This window comes from Heloderma suspectum, chromosome 3 (genome assembly GCF_057233095.1).
Source record: "Heloderma suspectum isolate Gila_16-S chromosome 3, 16-S_ref, whole genome shotgun sequence".
NCBI lineage: Eukaryota > Metazoa > Chordata > Lepidosauria > Squamata > Helodermatidae > Heloderma > Heloderma suspectum.
Window position 1 is genome coordinate 156,700,188 of NC_139460.1, and position 23,380 is coordinate 156,723,567.

At 42.2% G+C, this 23,380-nt stretch overlaps 1 protein-coding gene across 4 annotated transcripts in view; it reads left to right on the forward strand.

The window, feature by feature from the left end:
* TBC1D4 (TBC1 domain family member 4) overlaps positions 1–22,557 on the forward strand; it is a 119,778-nt gene extending 97,221 nt beyond the window's left edge. For 2 of the 4 annotated variants that reach the window (XM_084844833.1, XM_084844834.1), the window contains exons 13-20: positions 1,806–2,015; positions 6,640–6,798; positions 7,438–7,596; positions 9,303–9,547; positions 12,855–13,014; positions 16,938–17,107; positions 18,130–18,306; positions 19,570–22,557. In XM_084844833.1, coding sequence (XP_084700959.1) covers positions 1,806–2,015; positions 6,640–6,798; positions 7,438–7,596; positions 9,303–9,547; positions 12,855–13,014; positions 16,938–17,107; positions 18,130–18,306; positions 19,570–19,788 — 1,499 coding nt within the window. In that variant the 3' untranslated portion in view covers positions 19,789–22,557. The remainder of the gene's footprint in view (positions 1–1,805; positions 2,016–6,639; positions 6,799–7,437; positions 7,597–9,302; positions 9,548–12,854; positions 13,015–16,937; positions 17,108–18,129; positions 18,307–19,569) is intronic. The other 2 variants (XM_084844836.1, XM_084844835.1) reach the window with 2 other exon arrangements.
* Positions 22,558–23,380: the final 823 nt, after the last annotated feature.

Sequence of the window (23,380 nt, forward strand, 5' to 3'; positions counted from 1 at the left end):
GCCAGGCAAAACTGGTACAACTTCTGGCTGTAATTGTCAAAGCGTCCTTCCCTTCTGGAGGACAGGATGCTTGACATCTGTCCACTATTCAAAAAACCAGTTCCTGACAAATGCAAGTTAGCTACTTTGTGGCAATATTTTGGAGATTTAAGGGGCAACTGTAGCCTATTAGTCATATTAGATTTTTTTTTCTGCCTTTACTTCTGATTGTAAAGCATTGGTCAAGCAGTTTAAGGACTTGGTGTAGTAGGAATGGTCTCCAGTTGTTTCACGTAATACGGCAGCCTACTGCCTGATTGCTCAGACCACATATTATTGGTACTCCAGGAGCATTGCTGGCATTCTGTTGCCTCCCAGGCATAACTCAACTAGCTGCTTTGACATTTAAACCTCAAAATGATTTCAACTAAGCTTGCCTTCTCTTTGCATTCTTCTCCAGTCTTTATCATGAGATTTTGACAGTATCTTCTGGGCTAAAAGATGGAGAGAAAGGGGCTGCTTGCAGCTTTGAGATTGTCCTAATGAGGTCCACTATAGCCTGGGCCTAGACATCTTCTAGAAATGATGTAAATATTCCCATCATCATCTGCTTAGCAGATTCTACTATAATGCTTGCCTGAATAGGTCTGGAATTACATTGTTTTTGGTTCTGAAGAAAATGTTAGCACAGACTACATCCTGCTGCTTTTTAGATTTAGTTTTGGGAGAGGCAAGCATAAAGTGGGTTAAATGGTTATAATCAGTAGTAAATTTCTTATTAATAAAACTTGCTAAAATATAAATGAGGGGGAATTTATTTTGTTCACTTTTCTGAGGTTATTGCATGCTTTTCTACTGCTTATTCCCATAATCATATTGACAGGTACTTCTCCTACCAGAAGGATGCTCTAATAGCAGTTTTGGATGTACTAATCGCATTTTGCAATTAGCAGCTGGAAGGTATTATTCAAGGGAGGCTATAGGCCAGAAGGAAAAGTTTCAAATTATTCAGTATCTTTTCTGTGTGCATATTTTAGAGCCAATTGATGACACATAAGGTAATATAAAATCCTGGCACTTCACTCTCCAAAACACAACTTGCAAATTATAAATGCCCTTTTGCACTTCTGATTGGATTGGTGTATTCAAAGCACTACAGAAGATTAAAGATCCTTCATTAGCACTGGTTATATTCAAAATTGCATGCAATAGGGTGGTGCTGATTGCTAGAACGTATTGTCTGTCTGTATGGTAAATCAAATTGTGTATGCCAAGAGTCTTAAAACAGTGTGCTTACTGTTGCATGAAGAAGCAGTATTGGATGAGATAATAAAACCCAAAATTGAACTAATCAGAGCTGCATGATAAATCTAAGATAATGGCCAAGAATAGTTCTGTCCTTTTCCGATGAGGATACATTTGTGCAGTAGCTGCTTGTGCATATGTCTCATTGACTTCAATTAGATGAGAGTATGTTGTTGGATGTAGGATCGCAGCCTAAAAAAAGACTTCATACTACCATTGTTCTTTATAGAATGCCGTCAATGTCTGTGGCATTACAGCATAAGCAAAACATAGAAAACCCAGTAGCGCAGGTCTTTGTCCCAAGAAGCTTGCAATCGCCAGTTCACCATTGGGAAAAGAGGAAAGTGGGACAAAGGTAACTATGGATGAATATGAGCATCTGTGGTAACATGCACTTAGGCACTTGGCTGCATTTATGTTAAAAAGCCCTGATGATGATGGGAGTTGTATACTTTTGCCACTGTGATATTTCTAGCAGACAAAGTGTAGTTAATCCATGGCTAACATGCAGTTTTTTGCAGATGGGGGTGATGGAAATGAATTGTTACCACTGTCTCCTCTTGCACCATCTTTCGATGAAGACCCACTCGTTTCCATATTGCAAAATGATGATGCCCAAGATAGGACTGGGGAGAAAAAGAACTCTGAAGAGTTGCAGAGTCTGTGGAGAAAAGCCATCCATCAACAAATACTGCTACTTCGAATGGAAAAGGAAAACCAGAAATTGGAAGGTTAGTGAAGGTTAAGGTAAAGAATGGCAAGGAATTCCGTTCCACTGCGCTGTCCAGACACAGATGGCCCAGTGATCAACTAACAGATTCCCCATAGAACCTGAAGCAGAATTATCCAAAGGAATGTTGTTGTCAAACTGCCAAACTTTATGTCTTCTATTTGCTGGGCTTATAACCACCCTTCACTAAAACTATTTTCAGAGCGGCTCACAAAATTAAGAAGAAAAACAATTTAAACGGATGACAAATGCATCCTGCTTTAAGGCATGGCAGTTGGTCTTGGCTGAGCCTGGGATCCCTGAGGGGTTCAGCACCTTAAAACCATATTTTATTTTCCTTTCTCCTATAAGAGAGGCAGTTCCTGCTGCCATTTCTCCCTCCGTCTTTACAGCACTTGCTGCTGTCCTCCCTGCCACCTTTTCCCTTTGGCCACACTCCGCTCGTTTTCTTTCTCTGCCTCGCACAGTGGTTTTCAGCTGTGCTTTGTCAATGAGAAAGAAGATCAGTAGTGGCAGGCCAGTTTCCCTAAAGGCAGCTTGCCTCTTCTTGCTGGTGTTTGTAGTCAATGCACAGGTGAAAAGTAGCTCAGTGCATGTTTTAGCGTGTGCACTCAGTCCATAGGGGGCAGTGGTGAGGCCCAGGAAGCCTAGCTAATGCTCCACATGATCTGAGAATGAGCCATAAAATGCTCTGTGCTCTGAAAGTGTTCCGTAGCAAACAAAAGCTCTGTTAGGCATTCGAGCCCTCTCATGATTAGAATTGTGTGAGGGGAGAGTGGGAACACACTAGTCACCCCCCATGTGCTGGTGGGTGAAGGTCTGCAGCAGGAGGCCTACTCTATGCATGTTGGCTCCCATACAGTTTACAGTCCTGTGTTCTAGATCACACAGAGAGCCTACACATGTAGGGCATGCTCCCCGCTGCATGGAGGGTGATGAGGATATGATGGAGGGGATGGGGCAGCTAGCATATCCCCGCTCTCCCCTAATTGTGTGAAGCTTTGAAAGCTTGAAAAGGGTTTTAACGATGCAGAAATGTTTTCTTGCATGTAGGAAGTCTAGTTTGTGCAGAATCTCCCAGTCTTAGGACAGTACCCTATACTGCCTGACTGCTAGCAGAACTGAGCATCATGCGGAAACAAGCAGCAATGCTTGTTTTCAGAATGGGGCAGGTCAGTGGAGCTCCCTTCTGGGAGCTCCACTGACCTGTTCCATTCCAGAAATGAGAATTGGCGCTAGTTTCCCAGGTTATTTTTTGGAACCACTGGTTTCTGTTACATGAGTGCTCGGTTCCGCTTGCATAAGAGACACATGGAGACACAGCGGCACAAAATCCCAGGTTTTGGAGTCTGCTTATACATGCAGCAAAATCCATTAGTAAAGCTGGATCCTGGGCCATATGCTTCAAGCTGCAGGTTGGGAAGTGGCATGTTTAGAGAAAATTCAGTCTTCTATGAATGAATCTGGCATGTTGGTGAGAAGAGTTCAGCCTACTCCTGACGTCCTGTTTTCTATATGCAAGGATTTGTGGGTGGTGGGAGATGGGTTGTCTTGTGGAGAAATATTCAGCCATTCAGTCCTCTGTCTTCAGCCGATAGTGGTATGGCCCAGAAGCAGATCTATCATTTGAATATGCTGTATAAACTGGCCCTTAAATGGGACACTGGGCATGCCTTTAACTTGTACAGGGTTCCATGTGGCTGAGTATTGCATTTAATGGGTTCGTAACCAGTGTGCTGACTGTTATGTAGGACACATTTTTGTGCTCGTCATCTGTGATCTTAGTGAAAACAGTGCTGAGTTAAGGATCCTTTGAATGTGGTGCTGGGATACATGGAAACCTTTGCAGGCAAGTCTTCTTTTGCAAATCAGGGGTTTTGCTTAAATCAATTCAAATTGTGATGCCGGAAGAGCAAGAACCTTCCAAACTTTACCATAGGCTTTAGGTTTTTGTTTTACATCCTCTTAATAGCTTGCTTCACCTGCCTGGGAGCTAAATATGGTCATCGGTGTGATACACCATTTGTGGGGCGAGTGTAGAATATGTTCACAGAACGAAATGCCTTGTAATATTTTTCTGTAAATTACGAACTAAGAAAGCATAAAGCAAATGCTTTTCTTTTCTTTTCTTTTCTTTTCTTTTCTTCCATAACGGTTAATGTGAAATGGTGAAAATGAGAAAATAACCAATAATGGCAGTGGGAATTCTGCTTCACTGAAATTTTTAATCCATGTGTTTCAGCTTGTTGACTTGCATCAGCATCATATTTCTTGCTATATCACATAGCATTTTACATTGCATAATTAGATGACTAAGACAACATTAGGATGTAAACCTCTTCCCCAACCCTCCATGCAGAGAGTGGAGAAGAGGGTAGAGGAGGTTGCAGAGGACGTTACTCCTTCCAGTGTGCAATGATTCTCCCTTAACCTACACACATACATGCATGCACACACATACTTACTTCCCCTGGTTTAATAATTTTCTATGGAGTTTGTCAACAAAATACTAATAAAAATACTTCCCATTCTTCCTAATGCTGTCGAGGAGGCTTGAATGATATTTTATTTTATAGAAGGTAAGATGCACGTGAAGACAATCTCTCCTCTCCCTTTCCCAGATGCACACTTCCCATGACTAGCGTTATTTTATAAAGATCCCTATTTAGGTAACTTCAAAACCTGAAATGTCTGAAGGGCAATCAGTATCCTTAAAGTAGTCTTTTATCTTGCTGGTACATTCGGTGTGCTAAAGAAAATCTGACCATCATATGTATTGGTTGACAAGCCAAGAACGTTCGATCAGGGCTACAGGTTTTCTCTCAACCATGAGCTAATTGTGGTGGTCCAACTTGTGTGAGTTTCTCTTCCCCCACACTTGCCAGAGTTAGAAAGTAAGAAGGGTACTAGGGAGTTCCACAGTTTACTTGAACATGGGATCTTCTTGACTTTGAGAGGAGGAAGTCTTTTAAGAGAGGAAAAGGAGAGGGTGGAGCATATATGTCTGAGGCCCTCTCCTAACTTCGCTTCAGGATAGAGTCCAAAAGTCCACTATGAATGAAGCTTAAGATCCAATAGTCCATTGATTTATGAGAAAAGCCTTGACAAACAGAAGCTTATAACATTTCCTGACATCTTTAACTGGCTACACAGACTTCAGAGTTCCCATTGTTGGTCAGGGTTTCCAACACCATCTCCTGCTTAATTGGCTGTCATTTTTATTGCAGGTTGTGACTAGACATTGCGGTGCCCCGTTAAAGATCACTTTCTCTCAGGAACATAGGGAGCTGCCTTTTTATTTCCAGTCTGACCACTGTTCCATCTAGCTCAGTTTTGTCTGCACTGGCTGGTAATTCCCTAGAGTTTCAGATGGTAGTATTTCCCACCACTACCTGGAGATGCCAGAGACTGAACCTGAGACCTTTTGCATGCTAGGCACGTACTCTGCTACTGAGTTACGGTTTTTCTTCTTGGCCCCCTCCCTCCCATTGCAGTCCTTGCAAGTCTCTCAGCCTCATTTCTTCATGTACATCGCTTAAATTGTCTGCTTTAACAGCGTGTATTGTTGCAAGGGCAAACTCAACCAAGATTGTAAAGCATAGTCAAGTCCCCACCTCCCCTAGTGTGCACTGTACCGTTTCAGATTGCATAACACACATCAGAACACCAAGCCCCCAGTTATACATGAGAAAGATGGTTGCACTTGGAGCACAAAATTCAAACACAAAAGTGTCGCCATAAAAAGGTCTCATGCAAGAACTATGCCAGATAGAAATAACAATTATAGAAGTACTCTGGGCTGGTGCAGATGTAGCACTGCTCTCCACTGCAATTAGGAAATCAAGAGTGGGTTGCAGGCATCCCGTAAGTGTGCATTTTTGAGAAAACCAGTGTTCCATCTGTAGGATTTATAGATATAATGCCATTAACAAAGTTTAGATTGACAGGATAAATTGTCTTGGTACATCTATTTTATATTTGAAATATATCCAAAATATAGTGGAGTCAGATATATTCAGAGTTGGGCACCTAGCTGTTTTAATCCCTGTAGACAGCATGATGCCACTCAATTAATACTCTTTGACCATTTTAGTTATGGTGGAAATGTAGCTTTTCATCCTGCATGTTTCTTGTATATATATTTTTAGAACTATTCTTTGTAATTCAGTCAAAGTCTAATGAATAGCCTTAAGACAAGAAAAGCAGTCACATGAACCACACAATTTGTTCATGTGTACACGGAAGCCAGATGATCTGTCCCCTGCCTGAACAGGAGGGCTGGCATGCTGGGTAAGAGCTGGGCACTTGCCAGTCAGGAGATCAAGTATCGGCCCAGCAGTTAAGACCATCTTCTACTATTATCCATTCTTGCAAAACATTGTACAGAATTAGTTTAACAGCTGGTTTGTGTGAGGCTCTAAGCATCCAGAGTTTACGCACAGTGAGAGGGCAGTATTTCAGGAACCCTCCTCCAGACCTCTTTTTCTACCTTTTGACCCATATGACAGCCACATGACATAACTTTGTCTGAAGTCCAGTATGCATAGGCCCAAACTCTACTGTGTTAACTGCTCGTTTGTAGTTGTTAATGTGAAGCGGTGTGTGCCTTGTGTTCTCTCCTGCAGCAAGCAGGGATGAGCTCCAATCCAGAAAAGTTAAGTTGGACTACGAGGAAGTTGGTACTTGTCAGAAAGATGTTATTAATATCTGGGATAAGAAACTATTGAACTGCAGAGCCAAAATCAGATGCGACATGGAAGATATTCATGCTACTCTGAAAGATGGTAAGTTTTGAGTGCAATTTGCTTAATGCATAGAGAAAGGCAAGTGCTGCACTTCAGTTTGGATGCCACCATGTGCTGGGGAGGAGCATATTGCAAAGCAGGAGAGCTGTTCTGTCTCCAAAGCGCCGTTTATTTGCATTAATTGCCCTGTATTTTCAACGCCAACTGTATTTTCAGTTGGAAACTGGATAATTAAAGTTTTTTTCAGCCTTGGGTTAGCACAGGCCATTTGGGAAAGGGGTGGCCAACAAATAAAGATTTCTCGACCACAGTTTATGGTGAGGAGAAGGCAGCAGGCAAGAGCCAAACTATTTTCCTAATGCTCAGCATTTATTAATTCTGAGCCCAATTGAAGCCCCATCACACCCCTGGGAATGTCACTGGGAACGCAGCAGGGTGCAGTTCCTTGCTCCTTAGCAAGACTCTGATTGATAAGGCATTAAATGTATTCATGTAGAATGCGGTACAGAAGTGCACATTAATTATGCAAACAATTGTAAAGTGAAATAAGTAGTCTCATAAATGTTGCTGGATATATTCAACTAATGCATAATTCCCTGAATGATTTGGATTTGTGTAACTTTCTTCTCCCCTCTACCCTATTTTTGTCTTGTTTTGTTTTTATTTTGGTGTGTTCAGGTGTACCAAAAAGTCGCCGGGGAGAAATCTGGCAATTTCTTGCTGTGCAGCATCGTGTAAGGCATCGATTGCCAAATAAACAGCAACCCCCTGACATCTCTTATAAAGAACTCCTGAAGCAGTTGACTGCTCAGCAGCATGCTATCCTTGTGGATCTAGGTAATTTCTGTCATAGATATTCTGGACTTTAGGGTCCCAAATTATGGGATAGCATGTGGCAGAAAAGAGATTCGCTATGCATGTGGAACAGACTAAGGTCTAGGGTTTTGTCAAGTGCGGGAGAAGGTGTATCCCAGATAAGCCAGCACCGCTTCTGCTGCAGATACCAGTTTGGTAGGCCCCACAAAGGGCGATCTGGTTATCTTCCTCTTTTGCAATCCTTCTTCTTTCCCCACCAGAGCCACAAAAACGTGTTATTACATACAATATGTGGTCTCTTCGATATAGCTAATGAGATTTACACACATGTGCGTGCACAAACACACACTAAAATAGGGGCTCATTCATTGTTCCTAGAGCCACTTCACATAACCATGATTATTGTGTGATAACCAAATTGCATGCAGTTGTGTATAAATTTACCCAGACCTAAAAAACAAAAAACAGCTGGGGAGCTATAAATCTAAGCAGTGATTTAGGAAGAAAGGGTGCTTAATCAATTTCTTGCCTCCTGTTCTTCTGTTCAAAACAATTTTCACTAGCTGCCTTTTCCACCTGCTAAACAAACGATATGCATACTCATATTTTGTTCTGCCAGGTGGAAAAGAAATGGGAGGAAAGGGCAATTTTAAGTAGAGAGATGGTAGGAAAGAAAAGGGTGACGCATCACCTTCCCACCACTGATCCTCCATTTCTGATAGTGGTTTCCCATGGCTGCTTTTCTTTTAAAGAAAGAATGTATGAGAAAATTGCATGTTAATAAATGTAGCATGTGGTTTGGGCCTTAGACTGCTGCGTAACAACATAGTTTTGTGCAATTGGCCAGCTGGGTCATACTTAGGTAGGGGTGTGTGTGTGTGTGTGTGTGTGTGTGTCTGGAAAAATAAATTCTGCTCGAAGATAATCAATTCTGCAGTTTGTATAAACTGCAAATTAAGTACATGTTTAATTTCTCTTATTTTGCTGAATTTTTTTTCTGGTTTTGTTAAGTCAGGGGGCAAAGAGCAATGTGGAGGCACTAAAGATGTACTCCCAATCCCTTGGAATCTTATTCAGCCAATCTTCTGGTTTCTCAAACTGTGAAGTTTAACTGCACACTTCCTAGGATGTATCTTAGCCATAAAGAGTAGACATTCAGTTTACCCCCCATTTTAAAAAGAGAGCAGAGATTTGGGGGAAGTTGAATTCAGTGCCCAGTAATGCATTCTGTGCTTCTACTGTGCAACCCACAATATTGTGGCATATGTACGCTCATTCCTTCATGCTTGCCAGTTGCTGCACCAGGGATAGCTTTTTTTCCCCATGCTCCACTTGAACATGGCATGTCAGTGGCATAGTGCAAGAAATGAGGGGAGATGGAGATTCCTAAGCCTTGCCAAGTGTTGAGGAAAATCCTATCATTCTGTCACTATCCAATGTTGGTTAAGTGTGGTAAAATTCACTTCCCCTTTTGTACAAGTGTTGCCCATGCTTGTTGGGAAGCTGGTCAGTTACACAGATGATCAGCTCCCCAACTAATTAGATGTACAGTGGTAATTCAACCTCTTCAGCAAAGTGATCCTTTGTATTTATCCATTTTTGACTGTATATATGAGCCTTTGGTGCTGCTGTTTATAAAAACATTTTTTTAAGTGTGTCTGAGCCTCCTGTGAGTTCTAAACTCCAGCTGGCAACTCATTCCCTCCGTCCTTTTTTTTTTGCCCTAGGAAGGACCTTCCCAACACATCCTTACTTTTCTGCTCAGTTAGGAGCAGGGCAGCTGTCACTCTTCAACCTTCTGAAAGCTTATTCCTTGCTGGACAAGGAGGTGGGCTACTGCCAAGGTATCAGCTTTGTGGCCGGAGTGCTGCTTCTTCACATGAGCGAAGAGCAAGCCTTCGAAATGCTCAAATTTCTCATGTATGACCTTGGCTTCCGAAAACAGTACAGGCCGGACATGATGTCGCTCCAGGTAAGGGAAAAAAGAAGGAGAGAGATTTCAGTTTGAAATCTGCAGTGTTTCAATAAGGTTGCATAAGGCACCAATAGTGAGTTGGTGGCTTGTGAGGTGAATATGGTCTGCTACATGGTTCTGTTTCATTTTTGATCTCTCTCTTTCTCTATCATGTGCCACCAATCCTATTCAGTACAACTCTCCTCGTAGTCCCTGCTACCTCATACAGCCCTCCTCATAGCTCCTGCTACTCAGAATCATCTTGCCTTGGCGGCCCGTTCCCCTCCCTGTATTATATTACCAACTGTCATGGTGTTCAGCCTCTGCTTTGCTGCTTTATAACTGTATTTGCTCGCTTCAGTGGCTGAAAAAATGATAGGAGTGTGATGTTGGAAGCTAGTTGGCATTGCAGTGACACAATGAGAGGCTGAATGCTATGGTCCTTGGGAGTGTAATTGCTGAGGAGAATGTAGAAAATAAAATCGGCCAGAGTTGAAAAGAATCTCTGGGGTCAAACCACATGTGACGGTAAATGTGTCATAAAGATCCATATCAGGTTTTTTCTTAATAGCCGGGCAGGTGGGGTTGGGGGGGATTTTATCAGAGCTATAATGTACAGCATGAGCAGTGTACAGTTACTCCTCCACACTGGTCCTGATGAAAATTGCCCCCCTTCCCCCTGTTACCATTAGCCCCAGAAAATAAGCTCCCTTTAGCATTTAGCTACCAATGTAGTTTGGCCTTTGGGAGGCACTAGCCAAAAATAGAGGTGTTGGGGGGAGGGGGTGGCTGCTTGATGTTGAAGGAAGGAAGGGCACTTTGCACATGACCTCCGGATACATGAGCTCTTAGCCAAGAAGTGCTACGGTGCTTCAGAATGTATCCATTGCCGACATGAAGAACAGAAATTACACACAGTCATTTGGATCCCAGGAAGCAGCTTATTTAGTAAATAAGCATGCATGGAATCGGGCTGCTGGTCTGACAAGCTGTTTCCAGACTTGGGAATAGCTTCTTTCTTAAGTGTGAACCTCCATTTAGAATGTAATAAGACTTGGCAGCTAATCGATATCTCCCTGCCTCTCATTTCTCTTCAGAGGAGATTGAGAGTCTGTGCTTGGAATGGCAAATCAGTTAAAGGAATGCAAAATGTTGGAGTGAAGGTCTGTTTCAGAGTTGTTGCTGATGAGCAGTGGCTGTGTTTTCGTTTGTTTGTTGAGGGGTTGGAACACGAAAGCCTGAGGTGTCTGGAGCTTCTTGGTTTAAGTGGGAGATGATGGAAGCCTATAAAATGAAGCTGACATTCTGCAAACAAAGATGGTTCCTAATAGAACCCCCCCACCCCCCGCCGCCATGGCTGATAACTATGGCTGCCAGGTTTTTGTTCCTCTGTGCTGGTGTACTGACAAGTATTACGAGATAAATTTTATTTCCTGAATTGTAACATTTTTAGACAGTTCTAGTAATCAAGGTGTCTTTGGTTATATTTGTCCTAAATCTCTGCTTCCTAACTATATGTAAGGTGCTCTGAGTGCCTTTTTGGCTGAGGAGCAGCATAAAAATACCTCAAATAAATAAATAACTAGTGCGGAAGTAGCTGGACTCTTTTGTGGTACACTTAATGACCTCCACCCCGCATTTTGAGGGACAGATGTACAAATCCTCCCCTTTTAGTAATTGGGGTTTCTTAAGCTACATACGTGCCAAATTTCAGGGCACTAGTTCATGCGAAACTACCTGTAACAATTTCAGACATGCTTTATCAGTCAGCGAGGCCTAACAGCGTCCTATATATTGAAAGCCAAGCTACACATGATATGGCAAATATATGATAAGTCTTCTGACTTAAAAAACACACACGAGCAACCTGAAATAACCATTTCAGCTGCAAATTCTTTATTAAAAGCCATCTGCATTAGTGGCCATAGCATCATGTCATGGCAGTGAAGTCCAGATGTGTACATTCATAGGCATGCATACACTTTCAGGTCCATACGAAACATGATAAACATATTAATTATGTGAATACAATTAATGTGTATTTTCAAAAATAATAGCTGTAGGAAGAGTTGGCTCAAACAGGATTGCAGCACACGGACAGGGAGAATTTAAAACTTTCCCCCACTGTGGTCATCCTGCAGAAAATAGCCGCCCCCACTGCTTTTTTCATTGGTGCCAATGGAGGCTTCCCTCTCAATGCAAATAGCAGATTTTGATGGCGGGCGGGGGTGTTCAGTAGAACCACAGCAGGGAGGAAAAGGTTGAACTCTCCCTCCCCACTGCCTGCAGTCCTGATGCATCTTCTCACTCCCTGTGGCTGCTATTCGCATTTTTAAAGAAATACACATACCACATGCCTGTGACAATTCCCCATTGTCACAGGAATTGTCCTTCCCCTCTTTCCGTCTACTCTGTCCTCCCCTAAAAGTAGAGACACTTTTAGTTTTAGTCAGTTAAGTCTTCCAATCCTAAACAGACAAGTCCAAGCCTATCGGGCAATTCCCAGCTCTTCTCTTGGCCTTTTGTTCATCGTCCTTTGGATACAAGATTTCCATAGCTAGACTTTGTTGAGGTATTGGAGGTAATCGCTCTGTTCTATTTAATTCCAGAGGAGAGTATGGTCAGCCCCACCAGAGGTATCACTGCCTTGGTTCTCTTTGGGAAAGGGGATCTCCTGTGGAGATTTGTCGGGCCCCTGAGCATTCCTTTTTGAGACACTATAAGATTAGATACCATTGTCCCAGACAAACATCTTTGGGCAAATGGTTTTGCGTGGCCTCTTAGGAATTCTGTCTTGCAGCATAACTGTGTTGTATTCTTGAGTTGCCCATCCTGGGCTATACTGCTTTTTGACATAACAAACATCCTAAGCTGAACTTCCTTCTGCATAAGAGGAAGTAGAGATTTGCTGGGTAAGCATTTCTACCCTCCTTGTAGGCAAAAGGGCATTTGCCTGTCTCATGTTCATTAATGCAGCCTCTGTTTTCTCCAATAGATGGAATTGTAGGGAGTCTGTTGGAGGTTCTTTCTTCATGCTGCGCAACCTGACTATGACATTGACTCAGACCTGTGCTCCTTTTCTGCCTGTCCCATTGTAAGCTGCTACTCACTCCTTGGCTTACTAGACTAGAGGCAAAATCATTCAAAGGCATGGTGAACTGAATATATTTCACAGTGTACAGGAGAAAGGCATACTCTCAGACTTTGGACTTAGCCCGTGGCAGTACTGAATGGGGAAAATTGGCCATCGTTGTGATAAGTCATTGACCTATTGGAAGAAGTATGAAACATTCATAATCTCTTCCTTTTTTATATTTTAATATAGATCCAAATGTACCAGCTGTCAAGGCTCCTTCATGATTATCACAGAGTCCTCTACAACCATCTTGAAGAAAATGAAATCAGCCCTAGCCTTTATGCAGCACCCTGGTTTCTTACTTTATTTGCCTCACAGTTTCCTTTGGGATTTGTAGCCAGAGTGTTTGGTAAGGTGTCCCCCCCCCCCCCCCGGTCACTTCATGACTGTTTAAAAAAAAAACACCAATAATTGCTAGATGATTGGATAGATCAGAATAGTTCCCCATGCTTTTTTCTCCTTCCATAGTATTAGGGTGAACATTAATTGTACTTTTAGCCAGTTAATCTTGCTAAATAGAAATTGGTAGGAATGTTAAAGCTGTTGATCTTTGCAGTTTTTAGTTAAAGCTGATTCATATTTGTTTTATTTTTAAGGTGAATTGGGTGTGGTAGTTCTTTCCCGTGCATTGAGATTCTGACTGTATAACCTTTTGTGGGCCATACGTACACTTTCTCTCCCCTCTCCCCCAGCCCGTGTAACTGTAGTTCAGCAAGAGGGGCTAGGCTTCTCTGATTCTCAGAACTCTTATAAAGAGTTCCCAGGATTCCTTGAAAAAAATCATGGGTATTAAACCAGTATAAAACTCATGCAACTTTGGAGTGTGCAGCCTCTTCAAAGCCACAGACTTCAAACACAGACTAGTAAACCTTTGCCACGGATAGTGAGAACTACAGTTACTGCTTGTGTGTTCCATTGTGCAATGTAGAATTCATGCATGTGTAAAAGGCAGAAAGAAAGCCACATATTAGCAATAATATGTTTAGTGAGTCTGGCCCCATGACTTTTTGTGCTGGCTTGACTGCCTGCACCGTTATTGTAATATCTTAAAAATCCAAGTGTGTCATGATGTTTTGTGACATTGGAGGAATGTACCAAGTTATTTTTTTTCCACAGGAAAAAGGAAGTCCAGCAACATGTTTACATTGCATAGCTCTTTATGTACATAACTCAATGCAAATTGCTTGTCCAAAGGCTTTTGTCCCAAGAGTTGTCCTAAGACTTTTGTCCTTTTTTGGACATAATACAGAGGCAGGCTCTGTATACAGCGGCGAGAAAAAGTTTGTGAACCCCTTAGCATTGTCATATATTTCCAACCTAAAATGTTATTAGATCTTAATCTAATCCTATAATCCTAGATAAGGAACAATAGATAACCTGATTAAACAAATATGATGCTTTTTCAACATTTATTTATCCACAACTGATTCAACATTCAATATCCCTGTGCGAAAAAGTATGTGAACCTTTAGATTCAGTACATGGTGGCACCCCCTTAAGAAGCAATGACTTCAAATAAACGTTTCCTGTAACTGTTGCTCAGTCTCTCACATCGGTTTTAAGGAATTTTGGCCCATTCCTCATTACAGAACTGTCTCAACTTAGTGACATTTGAGGACTTCCTTGCATGAACAGCTTGCTTCAGGTCCTGCCACAATATTTCAATGGGGTTTAGGTCTGGACTTTGACTAGGCCATTCTAAAACATGGAGTTTCTTCTTCTGCAGCCATTCTTTTGTAGATCTGCTTGTATATTTAGGGTCATTGTCATGTTGTATCACCCACTTTCGGTTCAGCTTCAGCTCATGGATGGATAGCCTGACATCTTCCTCTAGAATCTTCTGAAAAACTGCAGAATTTATGGTTGCATTAATGATGGCAAGCTGTCCAGGTCCTGAGGGAGCAAAGCAGGCCCAAACCATCACATTCCCACCACCATGCTTGTGTCAGGGTGGACACTAAGCCCGTAGAATCCCAGAGTAGTTCTGATTCTGAGGAAGAGTAGTCACTCCTGGGAGAGGAGAGTGCTCATCCTTCCCAGGGCCAACAGCTGGCAGAGATTCCTCCCACCGCCATTCCTGGCATAGATAGCAGTCCCGGGAGTGAGAGAGCACGGGAAGAAGACTTGCTGGACGCGCGACGCTGATGCAGGGAGCGGCGCCAAATGGAGGGCGCAGAAAGAAGGCCTAGTGCCCGGTTGGCGCGCAAACAACGGTTGCACCCAGAGGATCCAAGGGAAAAGAAAAGGGAAGGGACTCTCCCTAGCCCATAAGTTCAGGGTCTGCCAGTGATTCTCCTTCAGACGGGGACCAACTGTTCCCACTTAGGGCATAGGTACTCTGCTGCTCATAGCTAGTTGCTAACAGTAGAGTTGTTAAGTTGTAAAAGAGGAATAAAGCTTTGAAAAGAATCCCTTTGTCTGTGTCTGGACTTGGCTACTGGATTAGACTGAAAGAGGCCGCCAAGGAGCCCTTGACAGATTGACGGTTGGGATGAGGTTCTTCTTTTCTAACTCAGTTTTGTTTTTTACTGAATGTAACTTTTCTCAAAGGCTCTACCTTTGACTTGTCTGTCCAGGGAACATTGTTCCAGCAGTTTGGGGGATCACCTGTATGATCTTTAGCGAACTTCAGCCAGGCAACAATGCTCTTTTTAGAGAGCAGTGGTTTCCCCCTGGCTATCCTCCCATGAACACCATTCTCGTTCAGTCTTTCTCTGATCATTGAGTCATGAACACTCACATTAGCCAAGGCAAGAGTGACCTGCAGAACCTAGGATGTTACTCTGGCGTTCTTTTTTACTTCCTGGACATCCAGTTTGTTCCTGGAGAGATTTTGGTAGGACAACGGCTCCTCGATGGAGTAACTGTGCTTTTGAACCTTCTCCAGTTGTAGTCTGTCTGTCTGACAGTGGATTGGTGGAGACCCAAATCCTTAGAAATGGTTTTGTAACCCTTTCTAGGCTGATGAGCAGCAATAACTGCTTTTTTGAGGTCCTCAGAGATGTCTTTTGATCATGGCATGATGTGTTTCCACACAACCGTATGGTGACGACCATACTCGCATGTTTCTGATCCTTTTATAGGGTGGGGCCTCCCAAACTCAACCCTGAGGATCTACCTAATTACTTAAACACCTGATTCTAATAATTCCCCTTAACTGAGCTGATGCAAGCAGGGGTTCACTTACTTTTGCAGATACCCTGACTCTTAAGTACTGATGGTTCGCCTGATTTATACATCGTTTTATTTCACAAGACACAGAATTAGTTAATATAAATAAACCCTATTGGATATTTAGAAAAGGACTGGTTTTGATTCACGAAGGCTATCATGGTAAAACTACGGAATTTCCATAATTAGCATTAGGGTTCACAAACTTTTTCTCACCACTGTACATGAAGCTGCAGCTGACTGCTGCTTCTTAATGAATGTATCTGTACAGTTGTTTGTATGTTGCATTTGCACTTTTTATGTTCAGCTGTGTGCGTAGGTTTTTCAGTGTTTGCACTTTTAGATGTTTTAGGTGTACAGTTGAATATAAGGAAAAATAGGACTTCTACAGTACAATCCTAGGCATGTTTATTTACTTAGAAAATACTATACCGTTCAATGGGGCTAACTCCCAGGTAAATATGTAGAGGATTGTAGCCTAGATTAACTTTTATATATATACTTATAGCGATAGATCAAATTTCTTTGAAAGAAAAATGAGAAGCCATGTATATAGAGCAACAAAAATAAATATTACCATATAAAAACTAAATAAGCTGAAACTCTGGATACATTCTACAGCTAATCTCTTTTAAGAAGCTAATATCTCGAAAGTTTGATTTTGAATACCAATTTTTGTTAAGGGCATCTGCTATTGCAAATGATACATTGAACAAAATATCCATTTGAAGACTTGGTTCTGAGCTGGCCCTCCTGCAGGAATTTTTTAAAGAAAAGATTGTTACAGGATCACATGTTAAGGAATTATATATCCATTTCACTTGCTCCTGGGCCAGGTGGAAGGTTGACCGCTGCTAGCCAGGGCATGTTTCTTATTTTCATTTGAGGAGATGTGATCTATTTTGTTGACTTGGAGTATTAAAGCGTGTGAGAGGTATATGCTCATTACGAAATGTGCCAGATATTGTTGCGAGAGAAAGCAAATATTTTTGTCTCATGAATCTTAGCAGCTTCTCAGTTGACTTAACTCTGTAAATGAAACAATATCTTACACCGGAAAGGTAATCTAATCTATGCTTTGTTTCCCATCCCCTGCCCCAGATATTATTTTCCTTCAGGGAACAGAAGTCATATTTAAAGTAGCACTAAGTCTGCTTAGTAGCCAAGAGGAACAAATCATGATGTGCGAGACTTTTGAAAGCATTGTTGAGTTTCTTAAAAACACTCTCCCAGACATGACAAAGCCCCAAATGGAGAAGATTATGACACAGGTAATGGTCTTTCCCCCTCAGTCCTAGCAATAGAATGCATTGGTAATGTATCACTTGATTGCTATCTAGCATTGTGTCTCAGGGACTGGGCTATCTATGAATCAAGAGTCCCTGGTTTGAACCTTGCTTCTGTTATGAACACACTAGGTAGCCTTAGGCAAGCCATTCTCTCTCAGCCTTGCCCCCACCCCATCTGTGAGATGAGTATAATAATACCTTTCATACAGGGTTTTTGTAAGGGTTACTGAGGTAACGTATGTGAAACACTATATAAAGACTACTAGTGTTGTTACTTAATGTGAAGTTGTGAAATTGGCTTGTACTCCTGACGCTATGAGTAAAAACTGTCCATACATGGCTCTTTCACTTTCCACCTCAACCAGCAGGCTGGGTGCTTTTTGTGAGCAGCTTTCATGTACAAATGAGCATGCTGCATCCGCTCTTTCTGTCTGGGAGAACAAAGCTGGTGTGAAAACGTCTTCAAGGAGCTCATTGGCTAGGCTGTGTTTGGGTGAATGGTGGAGATAAAAACTCTGTTCTGTGAAATGCTCCCTGAATAGTGTGAATACACTTTATGGGCCACTGTTATTAAGTACTTACTCCTTGAAACATGTGCCGTAGATTCCTTGAGTTTGTTACATTAAGCATGTTAGCGATAAGTCAAAGAATTTCACAGCTATCCCGTTATCAATACACTCCTCATCTGTACAAGATAGGCCTGTTGGCCTCACAGATTACATTTTGGATCACACACTCCATCTTGGAATGCATATTCAGCTGTTCCTAAAGATTTTTGCATCACACACTTCACTTGGCTTTGACTCAGGAACACCTTCTACTCTGAGTGTGATCCTTCCTGGGAGAAAACTATGAAAGCTGCCTTAAGTTGTGTAGCCAGATCAGGACACCTTCATGGGCATGCTTCTGTCTTTCATATTCTAGAGGTTCAGACAGTTATGCTCACCTGCATTAACCAGCACATGACCCCTCATAAGGAAACTTGTTCTCTCTTTCTTTGGTAGGTTTTTGAGATGGATATTTCCAAACAGCTTCATGCCTATGAGGTGGAGTACCATGTTCTGCAGGATGAGCTGCAAGAGAACTCAAATCCATGTGATGATGGTGAATCTCCAGAGAAACTTGAAAGGGCAAACAGTCAGCTGAAGAGACAGAATATGGACCTGCTGGAGAAACTACAGGTAACCCACTAAGGGATGAGCTAAATGTTTGGCAGAGCACCTGAATCTGGGTGTCTGGTGAACATCTAAAATGTGGCAAGGGAGAAGCACTGGAAGAGGATACTTAACACTCCCCCCACCCTTATCCTTATCTTGCCTGAAGAAGCACTGTCTGACTGTGAATTGCCATATCCCATCCTCTTTTCCTCAGAGGACGCTCTCAGACTTTTATGTTTGTGGCTTGGGGAGGAGGTTATAGGGAAAGGCTGTAATTACTCCCACTGAGCAGTTCTCCCCTCGAGATTGCATCTCCTCCCCCAACCCCCTTACGTACATGTTTGAGAGAAAGGCACATATCTTCTGATGAATAATGAGTTTGGTCCTCAGGATCATTACAGCTGGGTAGGACATTGAGGAGAACCCAGCAAATGTTGGTTGTGAGAGGAGCATCCAGTTAGTCAGTTGGGAAGGTGCTTTTGGCTGTTGTGAAGTTAGTTAGTTAGTTAGTTAGTTATTTCTCATGGTGCATTGCTGTCCCCCCCCCCCCCCCCGCTCACGGTTTTGGAATTATTGGTGTAAGTAGTCATGGACTGACATGTTAAAATTCCAACTCCACAATAAAGCTAGCTTTATAGCCTTGGGTCTTATCAGTAAACTAGAAATCAGAGAGTCCTCTATCACAAAAAACACAGAGAGCAACTTGCCACAAGGAATGGTCTTTCGCCCATGAGCCTGGAGGACAGGGTGAGCAATTTATGCAAAATATGTACAGTCATTTACACAGGAAGATTTTTTTAATTTATAAAATTAAGTATGAGTTACCTTTCGGGTCAAAAAGGGTCCCCAAGACAACTTACAATTTAAAAATGTTAACTTCAGAACAAGATATCATCTATACTAACAGTGAACTCAGTTCTCCAGGTGTAGGTCTGTATGCAGCCAAAATGTCAGCCTCCCACCACGATAGGGAAGTATCTGCAGGCTCAGGGAAACCTCGAAGGTTTGCAGGAGAACAAAAAATCTTTAGGAGGGAAAAACCCTAAGGAGGGAGAAACCAAAAGCAACCCTGTGAGGATGGAGCATGCTCCATTGCCATGGACTGCTGACAGACTGTTACTGGAGGGGGGAATAGAACGTTGTGGGGGCGGGCATGGCTGACTGACTGGAACATTGTACAGGAGCACTCCACAGTGTAACATTTTGTTGCACATCCCATTTGTTACGTCTTAATACTCTCAAGCATACTCTTGTTCTAAAATCATTCTCTTGTTTCCCTCTTGATAGGTAGCTCATGCTAAAATCCAGAGTATGGAATCCAACCTGGAAGATGCCTTGGCAAGGGAGAACAAAATGAAGAACTTAATCCAGTCACTGGAACAAGAGAAAACACTCTACCAAAAGACTATTGAGAAGATCTGTAGATACTTGCCTGAAGAAGCACTGTCTGACTGCGAACAGCTGCTGAAGGAGGCAAACTGTAACACAAGCAAAGTCTATAAATAAGCCATAAGTAAAAAAAAAGTTGCAGGCAACAGTTTCTAACAATAAAGAAAAGGAAAGAGACAAAGAGGCTGCTGTAGAAGGTATCTGCATCATCTCACACGGGTACTGGGCTTCTTATAGTAGCAGAGAGTCCTTTTAAATCTTGATATGCAAATCCCAGCTTAAATGTTTTTGATAATGTGTGTACAGAAATTGCAATGCACAAAACAAAACAAAAAGTGGAATCCAGTGAAGATGATTTAGATGTATATTTAGGATTGATCTAAAGTAAAAGGGATGAAATGTCCCTCTTTGAGACGGTGGATAACTTAAATGTCAACCCTCATATGTTCCCTTGACATGGAGTGAAAGGAACATATTGTGTCTTCTCTATACGTTGATGAATACTTGAAAAGAAAAGCAAGAATGTAATTTTTCCCTCCAAAGAACAGCATGTTTCCCATACTATTGGGGGATTTCTTTGTGGTGGGGTTTTGTTTCTGATAATATTTGTGTGGAGAATCCCTGTAAGCTCATATGTGCCTGTAATTAATTCTACTGACAATTTCATATGTGCAACGATAATTCTGACACCTGTCATTCTGCAGCTCCACTGCTGAGGAGAGTTAACAGTGCCAGGTTGCTTTCAAGTGCATGTTGAAAAGTAGCCAGGCCTTATTTTCCCAGTTATGTTTCAAGAAGTCAGGAAAAGTTAGTAGTTCATCTCTCTTTCTTCCCTGTATGTATGTACAGGGTTGTGTAAAATTAAAAACTGAAACAACCTAGCAGAAGCAGAAGTATCTGTGGGTGGGGCTATACCATGTAAGATGGCAAATGGGGAGCTGAACTGTTTGAATGCTCCCCCCATAAAATACTGCCTACACATACAGAACTAACATGTTAAGAGAAAGGTTCTAGGGCATCCTTTCCTCTGACATGCTATATATGTAGGTATTATTTTATGTGATGAAACATTCAAACATTTCAGCTCTTATTTGGTGTCTGCATGGTACAGCCCCACCAACAAATAAACTACATGGGACTTCTGCTTGTCTGTGGTTGCACATAAGTTGTGGAATAGCCTTCAGTTTGAATGCTGTATCCTGCAGTTTAATATGTAATGATTACAGGGCTTCAATGAGCCAAAGAAACCTTGCAAGTTTTTTTCCCCCTTCCACTTCTTTTTAAAGGGCCAATGACTCGTCCAGCTTTTTTCCTTCATTAGGAGATGAGCACTAGCAAAAACTTAAGTATTAGGATTTCCTAAACATGTAGAATATTATAATGCATCAAAGATGCAGTAGCCTTAGACAAGCATATAGGTGTTAACTGTATTAACTCCACAGGGAGGTTGTCCAAATTTAGAGGCTGGTACATTTCAGCTTAAAATGTCTGTTCTAAGCTTAAAAGTAGTAGTACACTTCTTTTTTTTAAGAAAGATTAAAAAATCACAGACACATATTGATGCTTTTCAGGCAGCTTCTCCTTTTATTAGTCTCTGCTCTGCACATTTCTGAGATGTGTTATTTTTGGAAGTGAGTTTTGTCATGTAGACCAGACACTGAAGTCAATATTTGACCTGACAAAGCAATGAAAATAGCCGTCAATCATACACAGGAAATGTACATTTTCATTTTGGGACATGCTTGAATTGTTGTAACATTCAGTGGGAATTATTTGTTATATTCCTCCAGATATTATTTTTTAATAATAATAAGCAAAGTGCCAAATTCAGCCAAGTGTCTTACTCATACAAGTTATATGTGTGTGGGGAGTGGGGGAGTGTGAGGAAGGGTGCCAGTGCTTCCTTTGTAACATGCATTATGCAAACAACAAGAAAACTGAGGGACAACAAAAATGGTTTTCTGTTTTATTGCCACAATGTAAGTCTTCCCCCGCCCCACTGTTGTTAGGTGATGGAGTATTGATGGCGTTATCATGAACACAGTTCAACAGGAGTGAAGGAATGAGTGGGATACGGTGTAGTAATTTCATTTGTGCAAGAAAGGTTTCTAATAGATTGTGCCTAGGATTATTGTCTTTTCCTTGCTGCCTCTTACCAAATTAATAGAATCGTATGGAATCGGGTGAAGTTGTGATAATATTGCATTTTACCAGATAGAGAGTGGGGGATCTTTCTGGGAGGCTTTGCAATTTCATTTCAGGCAATCTTACGCATATAGAACTAGTCTCAAGTGTACTGTTGAACTGTGTATTGCAATGATCGAGTTGCTATGGCGCACATTTCTTTTTTTCTTTTTTTTTTAAGGCACAGAAAGTTTCACCATCTGTTGGACTTGCTGACTTATTCATGTATCACTTGGAGAATTTCCAATAAATGTCATTGCTGCATTTACTCTGGTTGTTTTCATTTGCAGTACAGATTTTTCTGTACAGAGAGTTGGATGTCTCATTCATAACAGTACAACTCAGGCTAATGCAATTAAGGGAGCAATCCTATGGCCGCTAGACAGCAGCTAGACGGCCATAAGATATGCTGTTTCCTGGGAACCGACCTCAGAGCCCGCACTCCAAAGTTAGTGCCCGGAAAACCAACCCCCGCCCACTTCCGCACTGCCTCGGAGGCAGTGTGGAACATCCCTGTTCTCCACGCTCTCAAGAGGAGCACGGAGCGGCCAGAAAGGGTCATGGCTGGGGGCGTTCTGGGGCGGGAAGAGTGGAACTGCATGTATGACACATCCTATGTGTCGTACAGCAGCCTCCCTCCCCACTCTATGCTCCCGCAGCTAGACAGCAGAAAGTGGCTGTCTAGCTGAAACAGCAGGGCAGGAGAACCGCAGAGGGAATGATCCCCTCCATGCTTCTGCTGCCCAGCTTTGGATGGGCGGTCGCCTCCGAGTTCAGAGGCAGCCGCCTATCTAGATAAGGATTGTACCCTTAGAAGCTTTTATTGTAGGGTTAATGTTGCTTGAGAGGGCTACCAACAGGACTTCCTCCTTGCTCTCCTCCCCCCTGCACACCCCAAATCTGGCCCACGGGTTCCCTCAACCCTCCAGAGCATTATCGGTGGGGGGGGGGGGCAACCGGGAGGGGAAGCTGCCGTATGACACATTGGATGTGTCGTACAGACAGCTCCGCTCACCCCCCGGAACGCCCCCAGCCCCGCCCCTTTTCATTGTCTTAGTATATACTTGCATTCCAATCCATGTCAAAGGTTTGCCATACTAGAGAATCCAAACAAGCTTTCCTTTTTCCCCATATTTTTTTAAAATAATATATAGTCTGTTCATAGGTTTGGTGTGGCAATTTGTTCTTTACTACTCCTCAACTGTGGGAGGAGTTTTTCTTCCATTTTCCATAATTGGGCTACAAATTCCTAACCACCAGTGAATAGACTTTAGTTGTTTAGCCACATTGTCTAGATATCCCACAAGCTATATCACAGGATCTAATGGCAACTGATACCCCATAATTTTTACAAGTGTATTCAGAATTTCCTTATCTGCTGCAATCTGCACCTTGCATCTTATGTGGCCACCAGTTAGAATTAGTTGTTCCATACATCTGTATATTTTAATAGGGGAATAATGCCACATATAAAATATGAAGCATCTGTTGAATAACTTGGACCCAACCTATATACATAGTTCCG